Genomic DNA, 19,643 nt, shown 5'->3' with positions numbered 1-19,643 from the left:
TTGATTTGAATCATTTTTACTTTGCATGGGCCGATATCGATTCATAAAATCCCCAAATCAATCTTTCATAATGTCTTTTCTAACGTGGATGTGTGGTACAGCCTACAGTTTTAACCCTGTTAGCCTGGCCAGCCTTTGGCGTGAGATCTGACTGATGCACTGCAAGGTGGTGGGAGGGGGAAGACCACTATATGGCTCCAGCCAGAGAACAGAGTCAGCAGTTGTATTTCAGCTGCAGCTGCATATGCATGACTTGTCACTGACTGCAATATTAACTAAAGCATTTAATGACTGTAAAATGAGACCAACAAACTCCCTGTGTGAATACTTAACAACTTTTGCAGTGACCACATTAACTGTGTGTTCACAGTAATACACGTCAAGCTGGCTAGGCTAGCCAGTTAGCTTATCACTTGGCAAGGCCACAGGCTACTTACTGAAACAAGTCTTTTTAGAGTGGTCCAATAAATACACTTAACATCGACTAGACAAAGCGACATCATGAACAACACAGAGAGAATCCAGTTATTGTGCAACACAAGCCTGACAGCACATCGTCTGTAACTTCTAGTCTACGACGAAGCCAGAAACATTACAGATGGCAAAGTGACAGGAAGGAGTGAAACAAGTGCATACTTTCAAAGTAAAATTTAAAAATAAAAGTCTCGGAAAAAAAAGAGATTCTCTTAGAATCTCTATCATATCCAAGCAAAGTTGGTATTGTGATTGAAATACCCCTAACTGAATCAATATCAATATTGTGTCAAATCAAATTGAATCTGGACCTGGTGAAACAAATTAAATCTATTTGGGAAATCTGAATCGATGCCCAGCCCTTGTAGGTATACCACTAACATCATTTCTGGAGGTGGGCCTTGAGCGTCATGTATTGATGAGCCATGACAGACAGGTGACGTAGTAAAAAGAGCAAGAAAGTCCTTGTACATTGGAAGTAGGGTGGATGCATGAGTCAAAAAACACAGGACATTCACCCTGGAAACTGTCACAAGTGAAACCAAAAATCACTGTTGGCTTCTTTTTAAGTCACATAACATACATATGTTACATACTTGAGTTTTGTACATGAACTTACATAACTAACATACTTATTTTAACCCAAACCATGATCTAAATTCAACCACATAGTTTTTGGGTGCAACATATTTATAATGACTTGCACTTAGCCATTAAAGGCCAAATACCAGTGCAGCACCAAAAGCCAAGTGGCCTTGTCCCTAAAATGATGAAATTCAAAGTCTGGTGTTGATGCCAATTGGCTAACAGGAGGCGTGGCGATGGGAGTAAAAAAGATGCATAACTTCCAAATGGATTTACAGACCAGCCCAGTGTCTTTCCCAACTTGTCACATACATATTTATCATCACCGCTCTGCAACTCATACAGAGACACACACGGTACCCACTAGCAGCTCAAAGCAACACACCAGGCTTTTCAAGTGACTTGAATGTAAACCCATCTGTCCCTGTATGAGACGCACCAGGCTCTCAGCGTGGTATAAATAGAGAGAAAAGTCCACATCTGGAGGAGGTGAGGTAGATGGATGGCTCAATCAAACATAGGACATTCACCTTGGAGACCGGGGTTCGTGTCCCATGTGAACCCAAAATGTTATTATTATGTTATGTTTGTCATGTGACTTTTTTTTTGCTTCAGTGATGTCACGTGACGTACGTAATTAATGCAGTAATTGTGACCCCAAACATGGTCGTATCCCAAACCTAACCAAATAGTTTTTCAGCCCAAGCCTAACCAAACGGCAAACCTTTCACAATGTTAGATACAGCAACATCAGATGGAAGGGTGGTGACAAAACATCTGTATGTGACGAGTCTAGATGAAAACAGGTTGCACAAACTTGCAAATGATTTTGTGGAATGGTTGGTTCATGAGCAAAAGGATAACTTATGAACTGGGGGCCTATAATACAAAGAAGCACAGCATGTATGTGTGTGTGTGTGTGTGAACGCATGCATATACAGGCCCGCAACTAATTGCAGATTTATGTTTGTTTCTAAAAACTGATACCTAAAGGCCTAAAAAAAAGTCAAACTGATTTTTGCAAACAGAAAGGTGGGTAATGGGTGGAGACACCCTCCATGACATCCCAGGTTGAAAACCAAAAAAGGAGAAAGTAAAGCAAAGTGTTGGCATACACTGTACCAACAAAGTATGTTTGCATGAAAACACACTGAGTACAATTGAAGGAACAGCAGGATTGAGCTAAAAATGACAGAGGCCAGAGCCATCAACACAGATGCTGCCTTTCCCTGCAGTGGATCTGACATTTCTTAAACTGCACACTGCATATTTAGTACACTAGAATAAACAAACTGGTATTTCAAAGGGACTTTAGTGTGGGAGCTGGCTGTGTAGCCAGCTGACAGAGAGTGTCCTGTTAGTGGGCAGGGGAAAGGTGGCACCACTACACAGCGCTGCCTGTGATTCAGAGGGGAAAATGTTATCACAGTAAAGCCGTAAACAGAAAACGTTCCAGGGCTCCCCTACGGGAACTGGGACACAAACACATAAAGCTCACTGTGCCGCAGGCTGCTGGAAAACCAATATACAGTAAATGGAAATTAAGTCACTTTTAATCAAGAAATGACAGCACAGAAGCTATTGTATGTGTGAGTAGGAAACAGGCCTGGATACACGCAACCTTGACGTAGCAGCTCACTGCACAATTTGTCTCCTTCAGCTAACTAGCGAGATCATTTGTTTGCTCAGCAGCTAGCAGCATGCACTAATACCCAATGACAAATATTCAGTGTTATTGGCTTCTAAAATTAGGCAGGAGTGTTTGCGCTGATATTCGACTGGATTGAGGTCATTTATTCAAAGGGCTCTTTGAAATGTCTTCAAAGTTTGGGGTGTGAAAGTCTTCAATCATTTCAAAGTGAAAGAAACAGACCAACATGGATGGACAATATGCTTTAGAGCTGCTGTTGAAATCTAGACCTCTCCAGCATCAATATATCACACATAAAGTCAGGTCATGGTTCTCAGTAAAAACATTTTCTGGCTACATTAAAGGGCAACTGGTACTTTTCAACCTGGACTCTATTTCCACATGTTTTTGTGTCTAAGAGACTAATGACAACAATTTTTAATTGTTTTTTGCTGCTGAGAGACTCAGCATGTTCTTCTTAGTGTCTGACAACTTTATGGAAAGGATCCCTACAGAGAGAGACCTTTTTGTTAAAAACAAGAACCTTTTTATTTAACCAAAAACTGCTGTTTTATTGCTCTTGTCAAAGCCAACAGACTATTTACAGAAACAGTCATTTTATCATCAAAAAACACATTTCATTCAAACTGGACAGAAACAAACTCAACAAAAATGTCTTTGCTTGTCTTTCCACTGTTCCAACAATCACCAACTGTGGTTTCTCTCCGCTGTTTCTCTGATGTCCGAACTCCCTCTCGCTTTGGAATTCAGTGAGTTCACTATGAGCTTCCCAAGTCAAGCTCCTTACAACATTTGTTACAACAGCAATGAAGTCAACGCAACAATTCTATATTACAGTGTTTCAGTGCTTCCCATAATGCTATCAACATAGGAGAGCTTCTAAAAAAGGATTTAAATATCATGGGGCAGTAAAGCTCAACACAACCCCAACATTTTAGGTTAAGCAGTTCTTCAGGGTGGCCAGGTCTGAGTGGCTGGGAAACAAGAAACTGGATATGTTGTATACATTTTTTTTTTTTTACATATTTCTTATCTTCTATTTTTCTATATATTGTTGTATACAGTAGTATCATGCACATATTTTTTTTACATACTTACAATTTCTATTTTTATTTCTATAACTTCTATATGCTTATATATACACTTCTGTTCTTGAATGGGAGCAACTGTAACACAACCAATTTCCCCCTGGGATCAATAAAGTACTTCTGATTCTGATTCTTCTTATTAATTGAGTCAACATTTTAGGGTACGCAATTTTATTAAGGTTTTCAGGAAGCTGGTAAAGCAAAGGACTTGTCACTAGAGCTTTGTTGGCCAATATTATTATTATCATCACAGCTATATCAGTACTGGTGTGTTTGTTGTCCATTGGACAATGAAGTTTGTTGTTAAACTGTAAAATACCCTGCCTCTATTTGATATATATCTCATAAGGGTTTAATAAGCACCTTTGAGGGATCATTGGAAAAAATTTGTTTTGATGTATATTTGGGCTGCAACTGATGATTATTTTTTATTATCAATTAATCTGTCATTTATTTTTTCAATTAATCAAATAGTTGTCAGAAAATGGTGAAGAATGCTGATCAGTGTTTCCCAAAGCCCAAAGGCCAAAACAATTATTTGATTATCAAGATACTTGTCAAATTCATTCATTCATTCATTTTCTGTAACCGCTTAGTCCGTAAGGGTCGCGGGGCTGCTGGAGTCTATCCCAGCTGACATTGGGCGAGAGGCAGGGTTCACCCTGGACATGTCGCCAGTTCATCACAGGGCTGACACATAGACAGACAACCACTCACACTCACATTCACACCTACGGGCAATTTAGAGTCACCAATTAACCTAGAATGCATGTCTTTGGACTGTGGGAGGAAGCCGGAGAACCCGGAGAGAACCCACACAGACACGGGGAGAACATGCAAACTCCACACAGAAAGGCCCTGCTCCAGCCGGGGAGCTGGGGGATCGAACTCAGGACCTTCTTGCTTCTTGCGGCAGTGCTAACCACTGCACCACCGTGCCGCCCTACTTGTCATATTAATAGTCATTAATACAATGTAGCTCTGTATCAGTCAGACTCTACTTGTCACCAAGTGGCAACTTCCGGAGCTGAATGGCTACTTGAGGCTAGCTCCAAAAACAAGTCAATCCCACAGACTGATGGAGGCTGAATTTTTATATAACTTGCCAGTTAAATTATTTTTTGACTTAAAATTGTGGAAAATTAGAGGAGTAACACTGTGACACCATCACAGATGGCTAGCCACTAAGTAGATGGTTTATTTAGCCACCTCAGCTCCACCTCTTTGACCATTTGGACATTTTGGAACTGCAAAGATGGCGATGGCCAGAGCTGGATAAAGCCACATTGTCTCCATGATGTTACCATAGGCCAAGCCCTCTATTTATTATACAGCTATACCATAATATCATAAGCCAATGCATCAAAAAAACAAACAAACAAACAAACAAACAAAAAAAAAACTTCAGACTGTTTGAACATGGAGTGCTGGACTACACATCACACATAGTGTAACTACATCCTCTGGCAGAGGACTGAAGAGCCGAGCAAAGCTGAAACAACTAAAGAACACAGTGGTTTGACAGTGACATCATGCTACCAACCGCAGCAACAGACACATCAGCAACAACAACACACACTCATTTGTTATGCTGCCAGACAGCCAGTCTCAATATGAAAACCTTGTAACTCCCTTCACAACACTGTGAGTGTTCTTTCAGTCTCCTGACACAGCCTTTTTTTCCCAATAAAGTGGGAAATTGTCTTGAATTGACCTACTGGAGTGCATTAAATTATACAGGTTGATGATCTAATATGTGGCCCATTTAGTCTTAATTCTATCAGGGGAGATGTGTTCTTTTCTATGTATGATCCATAGTTACCTGCTGTTTCATTTGTTTTACATTTTGGGCTGTTTTGTCTTTAATGATTTTATTGTCTTCCCAGTTTCTACAACCTCTTCTCTGACCTTACAATGACCTGATTCCCCCAAAGGGATTAAACCAACCATCCAATGTTAAATACAGCAGAGATAACTGAATATCATGTGACTGGCCCTGAATTAAAAGGATTAAAAAATATATTATCTAAAATTATATTCCAAAATATCTGATGTCTCTATCAAAAAAAATATCATCCATGTTAATCAGTCAGTGAGGCTTGTATTTCTGTTCTGAAGAGTTGTCTTTTTTTGCTCAGTGGTTCAGTTTTTATGAGCTTCATTAACTCTACAGTGACACCTAGTGCTCTACAGAAACAAAAACCGCAAACATGTTAAAGATCAGGAACCAAATCTGATCTCTAGCTATTCTTGAGCTCGATATTACACGTGATTTAAGGTCAACATATGCTCACTTTAATAGACTGATTTAAGCATGTTTATGAACCTGCTCACACCTGCTGTCAGGGTCAGGGTTGAGGAATGGGACAGGGGCTCTCAGTTTGCAGTTACCTGTGGTTAAAGAGCTCTTGGGCTGGCGGTGCGAGCTCAGTATGGGGACTGGATGGAGGCAGCATGGGACATAGTCTGCCTTGTCCTCTGAAGATGAAGGCCTCTGACACTCAAGACCAACAGGCTTAGTTGGTTTCCTCCACAGGGACGTCTGTCTCTTCAGGCTCTCCCAGTCAATCTCATCTGCTCCTGTCTGAGTTCACAAAGCAGAGAAAAAAGTAAATACAAAACTGTCTCAACCCACATTGACAATAACCAACCTGAATAGTTTGAATATTTTGAGAACAAATATAATAGCTGCATTTGAATCACATTTGTCACAAAATAATGACCAAATGTAAAGAATTTTAGCTTTGCAGCATAATTTCAATTTTAATTTTATACACTGACAGAAAATTAGACACACAACAACACAGCGTGCCCCTTTACAAGCTGTCCTTGGCTCACATCATATAAATTCTTTAATTCATATTTGTGCACAAGCAGCTGAGAATTAATTTTTTCCAGCCTTCCTGTGCTAAGGCCTGAGCAATCAGGGTACGTGACCAAGTATGTGACCAACATCCAGCCTCTACGTGAGATGTTGAAAACACCAAATAAAGCCATTAGAAAAGTGTTGTGTTTGTGATGCCTATCAGAGTTGGCATCTCTGGAATCCGATGCCCACTCTCACTTTTCACTTTCTCTTGCACACTCGCAGGAGCTGTTATTGATGGAGAAATGCACACATATACTGTTGGAGATGTGTGTAATTGGGACCAACTGAGTGAGTCTTCACATGTGCTTTCAAGATAAGTCAAATCACTGACAGAGGACTGAGGGTGACAGGATTTTGGTCAGAGACATTCTGAGGCCAGAGAATGATGTTGAAGCGATGCTAACAAAGACTGAGCTTGACATTACACATAAACCAGAAAAGCCTGCACAACAACTCTCATTTCTCTTTTTCTTCCTTTATAAATATTACTAAAATAATACAAAGTCTAACAGGTAATCAAGCCATTTTTCAATGTAATCCATTTACAAACACCCCCACTATCTTCTCCTTATTCACCTACAGAAGTTCATAAATTGGAAAAACTAATTTATTCCACCTAATCTGGCAGTGTCACACACTGTTCCTGCTCTATTTTGGAGTTACACCACATGTTTACTAAGGCTGCATAATATGATATTGTGATTATTTTGACTGAAATTACAATTGCAAGATACAATATGATTAGTGGGACTGATCATTTCTGCATGACATATTTCATTTTTACTGATAAAAAACAAATAAAATCATGATGATGTGATATTTGTTGAGGTCTCCACAACATAAACGTTTTTTTTTTCATCTGGAGAGTGAGGTTTTTAGGCCAGGTCATCTCTGCAGCACTACAGTACCAAATTATAATGTTGTTTTCTCACACATTTTTCCTTTTTCAAAAAAATTGCAATTTGGCTCTGATTCTGCAATTTCGTTATTGCACTTGGCCATATTTGTGATTTCAATAAAATTGTGATTACTTGTGCAGCCCTCATGTTTACACTGAGTGAAAAATTCAAATCCAACACCCTGTGTTTTTATAGCTGCATCATTCCATCAAACAGAAATATTTAAGATACATTAGTCATTAATTTTAGCATATTTCTCCACAATTCAGCCTACCATGTAGTCAGGGATTGACGCTAATATTTTTATGCCCTGGCAAAAGTACATTTTTGTAATCCAAATGTAAACTTGTGTAAAAACAATATGATTTTAAGACAACCCTCCTGAACTGTGACACTTGTGTGTCCACTTTTAGCATAAAGTGTGATGTGGTGTTTGAAAGAGCTTTTGTTACTCTGTCAAAGTGTTGAGTACTCTTGTCTCTCACACTATGTTATTTGAGTGTTTTCTACCTTATTCTGTTTCTTTTAAAGATTTCAAGATCTGCAAGACCTGTGACGCCCAGAAAAACACAACTAAAAGCTGACTTTAACCTTCAGGTCCAGTTTATGTTTGGAGGAATGGTGCTCTTCTTGGGTGTGCCTCCTCTGTATCCTCTCCCGGACAGGCTGAAGGGCTCTTGGATTATTCCTGAGGTGGAGGTTCTGGGTGGACCTGGGCGTCTGCTGCTTGTCTTTGGCCTCTGGGGCAGCAGCCACAGTTTGACCCACAGGAACAAGACGGTTAACCTGAGGAAGGGCAGAGGCCTTCTTCACCTGGAGCTCACTGTCTGAGCCCATCCAGGACAAACCAGGATCTGCCAGGTCAGTGCCCGTCTCTGATTTCAGGGAGTCCTTCCCTTCCTGGTTCAACTGAGACTTCAGAAGAGCTCTCTTTCTTGACTTTTCCTTTTTGAGTCTTTTCTGCACCACAAAACACATTTATGGTTGAACTTAACTGCAGAAATTGACTTCACAGGTTACACACAGTCTGTCTGTAAGGTAACTTGTTTCTCACCTTGTGTTCAACAGACTTGGTCATCTCAACAGGGGGGAGAAAAGACAGTTTCTTGACTGCCTGTCGAGGAGTCTTAGTCCTGTGGTGAAAAAGACAAATGGTTACAGCAGGCCAGTGTTATTAGTGGCTTTAATAATCAGAAAATTCTCCATCATAACAAGAGATGAAATAAAAATGTAAAGGAAGATAGAGTGCAAAATATAGGTTGGTACTGAAAATACATTATATTTGTCCTGTTACACTGTCTGACTGTATTTTGGTACACAGTGTTTTGCTTTATATTATGCTACAGTATGACATATTAAAGGCTTAGTTTGGATTTTTTGAGGTGAGATTCTTCTCCATAGTTAGTGTATTATGTCCAGTAGATGGCGGTTGACATGCCCCCAGTTTGGAGAAGCAGCAGGAGTACTGGTGTAGGAAGTTAAGCAATGTCCTGCTGTGGACAGGGTGAGCAGGAAAGCACATTGCAGACACAAAATTCAGTATCAGTTTAAGTATCAGTTTATATCTAAACTATTTTTCATCTTTACCTTGCTGTCAGACAGACTTTTGATTCAGGAAACTACTGTTCTATGAACCAAATATCACTCTCTCCAAACCAACCAGATTCCACTGTTAAAAACAGTAAATTTAACTCACACAGGAGTTGCTGGTATACAACTGCCTCGATTGGTTAGTTTGTTTCTGTTATTGTGTAACTTATGTGAATTAAAGGGTTATTTCAGATTCATAAAATTAACACAGTAACACAAACAGATTGAGGCAGCAGACCAGCCACTCCTGTGTTCTGCAATGTAAAATTACTGTCTTTGGCAGTGGAGCCTGGTTGTTTTGGACAGAGTGATACTTGCCATATATTAGTGATTTTCTGTCAGAAAAAGTTTGTCTGACAGCAAACTAAAGCAACGAAAATAGTCTAAATATTGCGTACACTTAAACTGATAAGGATTTTTTAAGTGTCTAAAATAAGTTTTGCTGTTGAACCTGTCCACAGCAGTATATTGCTTAGCCATCTACTGTAGGTAATACACTGACTATTGATAAGTGCCTCATACAACAACACTTCAAAAAGACACTACATCATTATAAGAGATGGCATTAGTGCACAATCTAAAAGAAAATGAAGTTAAAAATAAAGGCTTGTACAGATAATATTCAATGATTGTGTTTGTTATGTTACTCTTTTTAAAGGGCCATCTACACATAGAACTAAACTGTAACTACAAGAAATATACTTCTAAAATCATTCTAACTCAAGTGGATGGGGGAGCCTAGACAGTAACTTTATAGTTGTGATGAGACTCCACCGTCCACTTGAGTTAGAATGATTTTAGAACTACATTATTCATAGTTATAGTTGGTGTGGATGGCCCTTCACTGTATATGCTGTTACATTGTCTTTCACTTTATGTCATGTCAGAGGACAGAATGTTAAGTTGCGTTACACGTTCATCAAATGCTATGTTGTTTCTTCCATTTTGTTGCATGAGATTATGTTGTTGGCAGAGGGACTGTTCATCACCTGTGTCGGGAGTCATGAGGTGGAACGTAACAAGAACTGGGAACCCACATCAGTATGGGCTTTGAGGACTGGGCAGTACTGGTGTACTGGGGCAAGGGGCTGATGTGGACAGTCCATAGCTGCAATAAGTAGTAAGAATTAATAATTGTAATGTCAATAAAAAAAAATATTTTACATGTAATAGCTGGTGATATATTCTATATTATTAGATATATATGATACAATGGAGTTTCTGGGAATTCAATTGAGAAACAACAGATAAAATGATCACATATGAATGTCTGTTTTGGCTATGCTAGTGAATAAAACATCTGACAAACCAAGAGATTTTATCACATTCCTGCAAAATCCAATATTGCCATGAAGCAGACGTGCTTTTAACAACAACAAATCATCTCGCCTCTGTTTCTACCCTTCTTCTCTTTTCTTCTGTCTCTCTACATAAGGCACTTTCTCATTTGAAAACTGCTACAGATGGGTGATAAATAAAAGGGAAAACAACAAAATGAAGCACTGTTCCACCACAAGCCTCAAAAGCAGCTTCAGTGCTTCTTGTCACAGATTCTCCACAGCTCTGTCTTCAAAAAGATTTGGTGTTCAATGATGGTGGAGGACATAGTCTAACATGTTGCTCCAAAATGTCCTATAGATGTTCAGTTGGACTGAGATCTAATGAATGTGAAGGCCATAATATGATTCACATCATTTTCCTACTTATCAAACCATTCATTGAGTACTCTTTTGCATGGAAGCAATCCTTATATTTCTGAACTCATTTATTCAGATCCATGTGGTATATTTGTCACCATTCTGTATAGAAATAATATTTACCTACTTAGCAGCATAATCAGATGTTACATCTTTACACATCATTGACTTCAGATATGTGTGGAAGTCCTGTCTCTATATTTTGCTCTCTGTATTACTGTGTAACCCTCAGAGATGTATGCAGAACCAACCTGGACTGTCTTGTTTTCTCTGTGTGGATCCAGATGAGTTGGCACGGCTGAGCTGAACTTGTGAATTTGGACATTTTCTCTGCAGTGAAAGAGATTATTTACTTCAACAATTTACATCTGTCATTCACACTAGTGGTCGATTGATATAGGTTTTTCAGTGGCCAGTGCTGATATTTAGAGAGCAGGGTGGCCAATAGCTGACATACAATGCCGATATTAAAACAAAGAAAGTCAGATATAATTTTGCTATGCACAATACAATCTAATATAAATGATTATCTAAGCCAGTAACATGCTGTTTTAGATGGTAATTTTATAAATGGATGAAATAGAAAAATACATTGGATTATGCTGTAGATTTCAGAAATGTTCAGACATGAATACAGTGGGATGCATGCGATTATTGAACAGGGTTAGAAACTCAATTTTCACCACCTTCCCAAAACTGATAAGGGTGAGCACTAACATTGTTAACCACATCAGCCACACTCACAAGACTGCCTGCTGCCAAAAATGTCTGTATCTGCAAACAAGTGCAGGCATTGGCCAATACAAGTTGGAGGTGGGGTGGTCTCTTGGCACCTCACAATTCGATGTCAGTCCAGAGGGCTATGATGCCATTATAAAACGACTGTCAATGTATCTAGAGTAGTAGTTTAGAATGTAAACACAATGCACGTTCATGTCCATTATGTTTCAAGTTCCAGTTGGTCTAAACATAAGGAACGTACAGCCTTACAAAATTGTTACAGCTGATAAAATTCTGATTATTAACTTTTCTGCATGTAAATGATACCACTACTTCATGCATAATCAACTCTATAAATATAGCAGAATTAAAAAAAACAACATACTGTCTTCTTGGTCCCTCTGGTAAAATCACCTGGCTGATCAGAGTGTTCGTAGCAGCTTCTGAGAAATTATCTTCACTTTTAAGAGGAAGGACCTCAACAGGATCAGGCCACTCTGATGCATTCACCACAGTGATGATCGGAAACCTGTCCTCTGATAACACAGAAAGATAATGATATGACTTCTTTTACAACTGGTCCATCAGATTAAATATACTGACAGTATATCAGCAACACATGCCAGACATCAAGTCAAAGTAGCAATTTGACTTGATGGCTGAAATTTTTAAAAAGTAGGGTTACATGAGCCTTACAAGCCTGCTCACCCTCAGAGGCTGCTGCTGACGCAGGTGGAGGGGCCTTCACCTGTCGAGGTCTGCCTTCTCGGATCCGCTGCTCAGACTGCCAGCAACAAGTGTGGGTGCACAGAGGCTGGAGACAGTGAACCTCATCCAGAGTGGGGCTGAAAGGGGTGTCCATGCGCAGGATGACAGAGGGAGGCTGTAGCAATGCCTGTCATTCAATCATAAAAGGACACAGAATTTAATAATAATGTGGAACCTGTGTGCAATGTTAGAGATGCATTGCTATTTGTTGTAGGGAAACTGTTTTTACTAAATTTCTGAGTTTTGAATTCACAGGAAAACAGCATGGCAGAATCTCCCAAATAATGGAAATGAAAGGTGACCAGTTTTCAAATTGAAAAAACAACTGGAAAAAAAACAAAACATAAAATGCTTTCATACTGCTTGTCTGGCATAATCCAATACTCCTAAAGTCCCAACATGCTGTTTGCACACTGTCACAACACACACGCACAGTTCAGACAGTGTGCACATGAACAGTGAAGATTCAGACTAAAAACATGGTGTAAATGACATTTTTTTTAGTCAAGTTGGCATGTCAGGGTTTTACAAGATTTAGATTACAGCAGGTGAGCAGTATGGAGGCATTTTGTTTTGTTGGTTTTTTTACATTTGAAAACACCACTCACTATTCACCATTCACTTCCATTGGTTGGGAGATTCTGCAACACTGTTTTCCTGTGAAACTCCAGCAGTGTTTTATGGACTACAAAATTACACCTGACCTTCAATTGGCATGAGGGTGAGTAGATAATGACTGAATTGTCATTTTTGGGTGAACTATCCCTTTAAAGTAAACTAAAAATGCTTCCCAACCAATGACTTACTTGTATTAAATTAAAAAAATCTTTGAGTTAAGAAACAAAAAAATGTATTTCAAACAGTCTAAGGGAATAATGGTTGATAATTTATTATTTCCAACTGCAACCATTTCATGTTCCAGCACCCAAATAATGACAAATCAGATTCACAGCTCACTGTTAGGATTTTTTTTTAAATACACAATTTCTAAAACTCAAACATTTACGTATATCTGGAAAAGAAAACTGTTTTGCATTTGACTTAAAACTCTTGCCACTTACCTTGAAGTTCCTTGAGTTTTCTCAACTTTTTTCACAGGTTTACTTCTATATCTCATGATACAGTGTTTTTGAGAATCAATATAGCATGGGCCTGACCAATTTTGAAAAATATCTTATTGCGATTATTTTTACTCATTTTGCAATTACAATATGATTTGCAATATTAGAGGGAATTACCATTTTTGAATCATCATTCCATTTTCATTGAAAAACATGTTCTGCTCCTCTGACAGAAAACTGAAAATCTTTGCGTTGTGGACAAAACAAGACATTTGAGCATGTTGGGAAACACTGTTCACTGACATTTTCCAGACCAAACAACTAATTGATTAATGATAAAAATGAAATTAATTGATTATGAAAATAATCATTATTTGCAGCCCTTCAAAGATGTCCTCTTAAGTCTGCAGAATCTCCGCAGCACTATAATAATTTTACAAACAAAAATCGGGTTTTAACAAATATTGCACCTACTGTGATTTGAAGACTGCAGTAAAATACATTGCAATTTTGATTAAATTAATATTAATTGTTCAGCCCTTATACAGTATCACAAAACCTAATACGCTATCATATATGACACTCAAGTGTATCAATATTTTCTTGCAGCCATAATTTGCTGTAATTTCTAGATGGACACAATTGAACAGATATGGCCTATACCAGTCACTCCCAAACACTGGGTCAGGACCCACAGGTGGGTCACAGGAGATTTTATTTGGGTCCCAAAATAAATAAAGGACTATAGAAGAAAACCAGCTAATTTAAGATTTATATCTACAAATAAATCACAATGTGTATATAGTTTTAATGATGAGAGGAAAAGACACAAGTCTGTTAATTCTGCCTACATGCACTTATTTTGTCTCATTTATGAAGTAGACTAAAATGTCCTATATTGTAATTTTGGGAAACACTGGCCTATACAGTATGACTGATATAGAGATGTGAGGTAAACTCACCGCATCTGATTCACAGTCTTCCAACTCAGCAAGCTTTAATTGAGTTCACAGAACATTCTCATGGTGTGATTTAACATGAGGTCTCACAGAGTCACATAGTTAAAATGTACGTAAATAGTTTTAAAAATATAAGTCTTTCTACTTTCTCTCTACAGTAGAGAAAAAACATAACATTTTCTGCAGTAGAATTGACTGGAATTACTTTCTTTTCTTCAGGAAAGAAAGCAGTTCCTACATGAAACTGCTCACAACAAGGTCTGTGGATTATCTTGTGGAACCAGGTCATGATTTTTGGAAAGAGACACTGATTTTAAATTTTTCAAAAGTGTTTTTGGTGCCATTTAGTCCCATTATACTGGACATAAGGCAGATATCTCGACAGCTGATATTTCCTAAACTCTGCAACTCACACCAAAAAAAATCTAGATGGATAATCAGCACTTAAGGTCAGGGGAAACGTCTTTTTGAATAAGCAAAATACATTGAGTCTATTTTGATAACTTGACAGCCCCACCTGAATGATATACTTCACTTAAAAGTACTTTTACCCCACTGGTCACCCAAGTCAGTTCATCCTGAGAGACATGCAACTGTCTGAACAAGATGAAGTTTGCTGGCCATACAGAACACGTGTCAGCAGCATTTACACTATCTATCTGCAGTAGTAGTAGTAGGTCTATTTTACAGCCTGCCATACCTGCCATACCAAAATGGTAATTAGGTTAGCTGATAACAGATGTGCACAGCCATTTTGTCATGAAATAATACAGATTAGCACAGGTGTTGCCAGTGATGCTAATTAGGGTTCCCTTCTGTTGATCATGTTGTTTCACCGGAAAGGGACTGATACACTACACTGATGTTTAACTCTACTTTTTCATATCAACATGGCTGCCGCGAAAAAATGTCTTTTTCTTCTTGACAGAGTTTCATGTTACACCTAAAACGAGCTCTAACATGCCCGTCTGTTCGCCTGCAATGCTAGGTCAGCTAACTAAAGCTACCCTACCTATAAAGTTTCAGGTCGACTCTCCATTCTTTTCAGGAATCTCTACTCTACGGGACATTTAAAAAATACGTTTTAACATGCAGTTTGGTGTATCATTTTATTTTTTCACTTTTATTTTGAGTTTAGCTTCGTCTCATGTAACTTTATCCACTAATATAAAACACTTACAGCTTACCTTTCAAGTGACTAATCAGATGTTTGACCGTCAGCTTTATGCAATCTGCTACAGTTCATGCTGTGTTGCTTAGCAACTCTTTAGCATTACTACAGTCTCGAGCACCCCCTGCTGGCCTCTGCCTGTCATCCACTACATAATCATCATCACGCACAACTTTAATATAATGTTCATTATCCTGTGCTATATTATTTTTCTATTACGTTTAATTTTTACTTTAATTTTAATTTATTTGTTTTAATTTTTTTTTACAATATTACTTTTAATTATCATGCATAATAGTGTTTCTCTTACGTTTGAAATTATGTTCATTGTTAGGTGCAATATTATTTTTCTATTGCATTTAATGACGTGTCTCAATATCATGTTTAAATATTACTTTTCATAAATAATTATCATGTATAATATTAAGTTTAAAATCATTTGCTATTTTTACATTCATTATTCGGTGCAATATTACTTTTTCTCACCTCTCTATATCACTTGCGATATTACTCTGTAGGTAATTGCCAAAAAACCTCTTTCTATTTTAAGCTTACTTTTATACTTATCTTACTTCCATTGTCATTCTATTAGGCACTATTTATTTTTACTTGTACTCCCTATTCACCTTACATTTCATTTATATTTGATGCTCTATTGTTGTTGTTCTTATATTACTGTAATTTTGCAGCAATATGACACTTTCTTTCTTTATTTCTTTTGGGATTAATAAAATTGTAATTCATTTTTATCAATGCATTATTAGTTATGTAATTAATGTAATCTTAAGGAAATTGTGAATACTGTTTGAACAAACAAGGAAATCTGTGTCTGCTGCATCTGTTTGTCTGCCCCTACCCTCCTCATAATGTGTGATACTTTAAATTAGGAACCATGGCAAACATGAACTCAATATTTCTATCTGTTATAGGGTGCTAATGGGTGCTTACTGGTATTTTTAAAAGGCACTTATTAAAACACAAACAGAGAAAAATGATACAAAGGCATTTGAACAAATTGACAAAGTCGTGAATAATGAGAACGATAGAATAAAGCACCTGTGAGTCATGACAAAAAGTATATCTGGAGGGTCTGTAGGTACCCTAGTTGGTAAGATTAAGGTTAAATAATAACTGATGAACATGCACTTCCTTTGATAATCAAAAAACTGACAAAAAATTCAAGTACTTAAGGACAACTTCATACAAATCGCCAAACTTGTTTATTTTACAAGTCTCTGATGTGTCTAATTTGAAAGTAAATGCTAACCTTCACAGGAAAATCCACCACTTTTCATGTGGATATCCAGTCTGTGTTGATGGTAAATGTAGTCACCTGAAGCAATAAATTCCTCAGTGCTGCTATAGTGACAGAGAAAGCTGAGTTCTCCTGCTCAGAGAGCTACCCTATTTTTAACCACATTTATAGAATAGTAGTACTTTCTGATTACATAATACTGACAGAATGAGATACTCTACTTTTAACCACAGTGTTAACTCAATCACTGGGAGTGTTTCCTACTTATACTGTTATATAGTTTTATTCCAGCTTTATTCCATACTCCGTTTATATCTTGATTACTTATTACTATATTGTTCCTATTTTTATATTTCTTCTTGTTTATATTGATCCTATTTCTTATTTTTTTTGTTCACATTCCATTTACTTTTTTATAATTTACAGTTTTTATTTGATGCTTCTTTCTAGTTTGCTATCCACTGAAAACACTGAAAATTTCCCTGTTGTGAGACTAATAAAAGATTATTTGATTTAAAGGGGCTGAGTGTAGCTACTAAACAACGTGTTTTTTTGCTCTGGTAGGTCATTAGGATCGAGAGGTTTAGTTCATCTGACCAATCTGATAGGAAGAGCTACTAGTGTCCTGAGTGGGTAGCACAGTCAGAACACTGGTAGTGCCTACAGATACCAGGATGCTTTGCACGTGTGCTTCTGACACACACATTGCTGTATCACGACCCTATAGCCTATAGTTATTACCTTGTTGGCCAAAAGCATAGTGGTAGGAGACAAACATACTCATCTTGCATGACCCCTGACTACCCAGGGGAGGAGACTAGAAATCCATGCTGAAATAGCCTATAGGTCTTCCTTAAAGGGACAGTTCACCCCTAAATCAAAAATACATATTTTCTCTGGCCTATAGTGTGTAGTGTTGTGTTTAGCTGGTGTGAGTTGCAGAGTTTTGGAAATATCAGCTGTAAAAATGTCTGACTTCTCACCAATATATTGGGAATAAATGGCATTCTGCTTGTGGTGCTTAAAGCACCAAAAAAATATTAGAAAATTTCAAAAACAGTCTCTTTCCAAAAATCATGACCTGGTTACTCGAGGTAATCCAGACCTTGTTGTAAGCAGTTTAATGTCCGAACTACTTTCTTCCTAGCAGAAAGAAAGTAGATTGTACTGCAAAAACAAAGTAGTTTCTACATGAAACTAGGTCTGTAGATTATCTTGAGTAAGAACAGCAGATTTTGCAGCAGGTAAACTCAGTTTTCTCAGGCAATATCACAGCACTGAGGAATTTTTTGCTTCAGCTGACTACATTTACCATCAACACCGATTGAACATCCATATGAAAAGTGGTGAATTTTCCTTTTACCACAAACAATGAACTACTGCAGACAAAACTGATTGGACACGCTTAGCAACATGCCTCCATGTCATTTATTTTCTGGAATGAATTTCAGGTTAGCAAAAATTGTGTAAAAGTTCTATTTTTAAAGCAGCAAGCTATTAATTAAAAACCATGAGATGGTTGAGTCTGAAACCACTGATAACAGGATTACTGCTGATTCAACAAACTCTTCTGCTACAGTGCCACGTAAAAATCACCAACAGATATCACATAATTAATGACAAGTATTTGCTTTGATTCTTCTGTGAATTTACAGGCTTGTTATTTCAACCAGAATCAGCCTGGAACTGCAGCTTTGTTCTCCAGGATGATCTGGTGGCAGCAGCAGCTGTCAGTCAGCAGGACAACACAGAGGTGAAGAGCCAGGCTGTCCAACGTCTCATCATCAGTTCATCAGCAGAGGCTCCTCTCGTCATACTGACAGCTGGTAAAGCACCCTGCGCCTGGTTTTTAGTGTTGAAAATCAAGACGCAGACTTTTATTATTGGGGTTCCATCTCAGTTCAGCCAGTCCAGATCCTCATCGTCCTCATCATCACCAAACAGAGGGGCAGGAGGGGGGTGACCCTTCAAGCTCTGGACACAAACAAGAGACATGAAAACATGAATTCTGTCCATCAGCGTTGCTCAGAGAGAACAGAATTCCATCTCTTTAATGTGGTGATAAAACACAGAATTTAACATTGAGACAAAACACAGGGGGGTTGGAGGATGACACAGGAAGCTTAGACTGATCCTTCCTCACCATCTCATCCTCCTCTTCTTCCTCACTGGGTGCTGCGGGGGGTTTGGCAGGAGTTGTGATCTGGAAAAATGGCTCCTCTCCATTTTCCTCACCCATTCCCCCAGTCAGACTGAGAGAATAGCAGAAAAAGAGTGGGGGCGGAAGGGATGTATGAAGAAGGAACATTTAACAAGGGAAGTTAGTTTGCACAAATACATGCACACATTAGTAGAGATGGGGGGGGCACAAATATGTTAGAACTGTGGTCAAGTTAAATGAAATCTTGTCAGTAACTATACGTCCTATTGGCCTTCACTATTGGATCTGAGAACATGTGAGCAAGTCTACAGGTCAAAATGTCTTCATAAGATTTGATCTTCATATGATCAAACAAAAACTGGCAACAAACAGCATATTTTATTTACTGGGTTCCAAAGCACTTAGTCCCTCCCACCAGCTGTTTGTTTCAGCTCATCTCAGTGCAGTCGGGACTTTTTGCCAAATCTCAAATTCAGTGATGCTTGTTGGTACCACAGTTGTAAGCAAACAATTTCTAAAACTTTGTGGTGCATTCAACACATATGAGACAAATGCTAAAGATCACATAATATATGAATAAGTCAAGAAAAATCATTTGGCACTACAAAGTGATCTTGAACATGTCAACAGCAATAGTTTTCAAAGAAGTGGTTGAAGGTTATCAATGTTTTCTGAGAGACATGCTTTATCTGTAG

At 38.1% G+C, this 19,643-nt stretch overlaps 2 protein-coding genes across 4 annotated transcripts in view; both read right to left on the bottom strand.

Annotated features, from left to right (window-relative positions):
• Positions 1-5,928: 5,928 nt before the first annotated feature.
• LOC146320864 (uncharacterized) lies at positions 5,929-12,435 on the bottom strand. The gene is made up of 7 exons (XM_084729652.1): positions 12,259-12,435; positions 11,959-12,137; positions 11,105-11,183; positions 10,146-10,264; positions 8,621-8,699; positions 8,158-8,526; positions 5,929-6,382 (listed from the first exon to the last, which is right to left on the bottom strand). Exons 1-7 carry the CDS (start codon positions 12,433-12,435, stop codon positions 6,107-6,109), a joined length of 1,278 nt encoding a protein of 425 aa, XP_084585778.1. The 3' UTR covers positions 5,929-6,106.
• Positions 12,436-18,579: 6,144 nt separating this feature from the next.
• Positions 18,580-19,643, bottom strand: part of fkbp15b (FKBP prolyl isomerase family member 15b) — a 28,093-nt gene continuing 27,029 nt past the window's right edge. For 2 of the 3 annotated variants that reach the window (XM_084729284.1, XM_084729285.1), the window contains 2 exons: positions 18,931-19,039; positions 18,580-18,761 (listed from right to left, as the gene is read on the bottom strand). In XM_084729284.1, coding sequence (XP_084585410.1) covers positions 18,684-18,761; positions 18,931-19,039 — 187 coding nt within the window. In that variant the 3' untranslated portion in view covers positions 18,580-18,683. The remainder of the gene's footprint in view (positions 18,762-18,930; positions 19,040-19,643) is intronic. The other variant, XM_084729283.1, reaches the window with a different exon arrangement.

Source organism: Lutjanus erythropterus, chromosome 10 (assembly GCF_056507025.1).
Source record: "Lutjanus erythropterus isolate fLutEry1 chromosome 10, fLutEry1.hap2, whole genome shotgun sequence".
Lineage (NCBI taxonomy): Eukaryota > Metazoa > Chordata > Actinopteri > Lutjaniformes > Lutjanidae > Lutjanus > Lutjanus erythropterus.
Note: the sequence above shows the minus strand (reverse complement) of the source record. Positions and strands in the feature narration are given on the sequence as shown.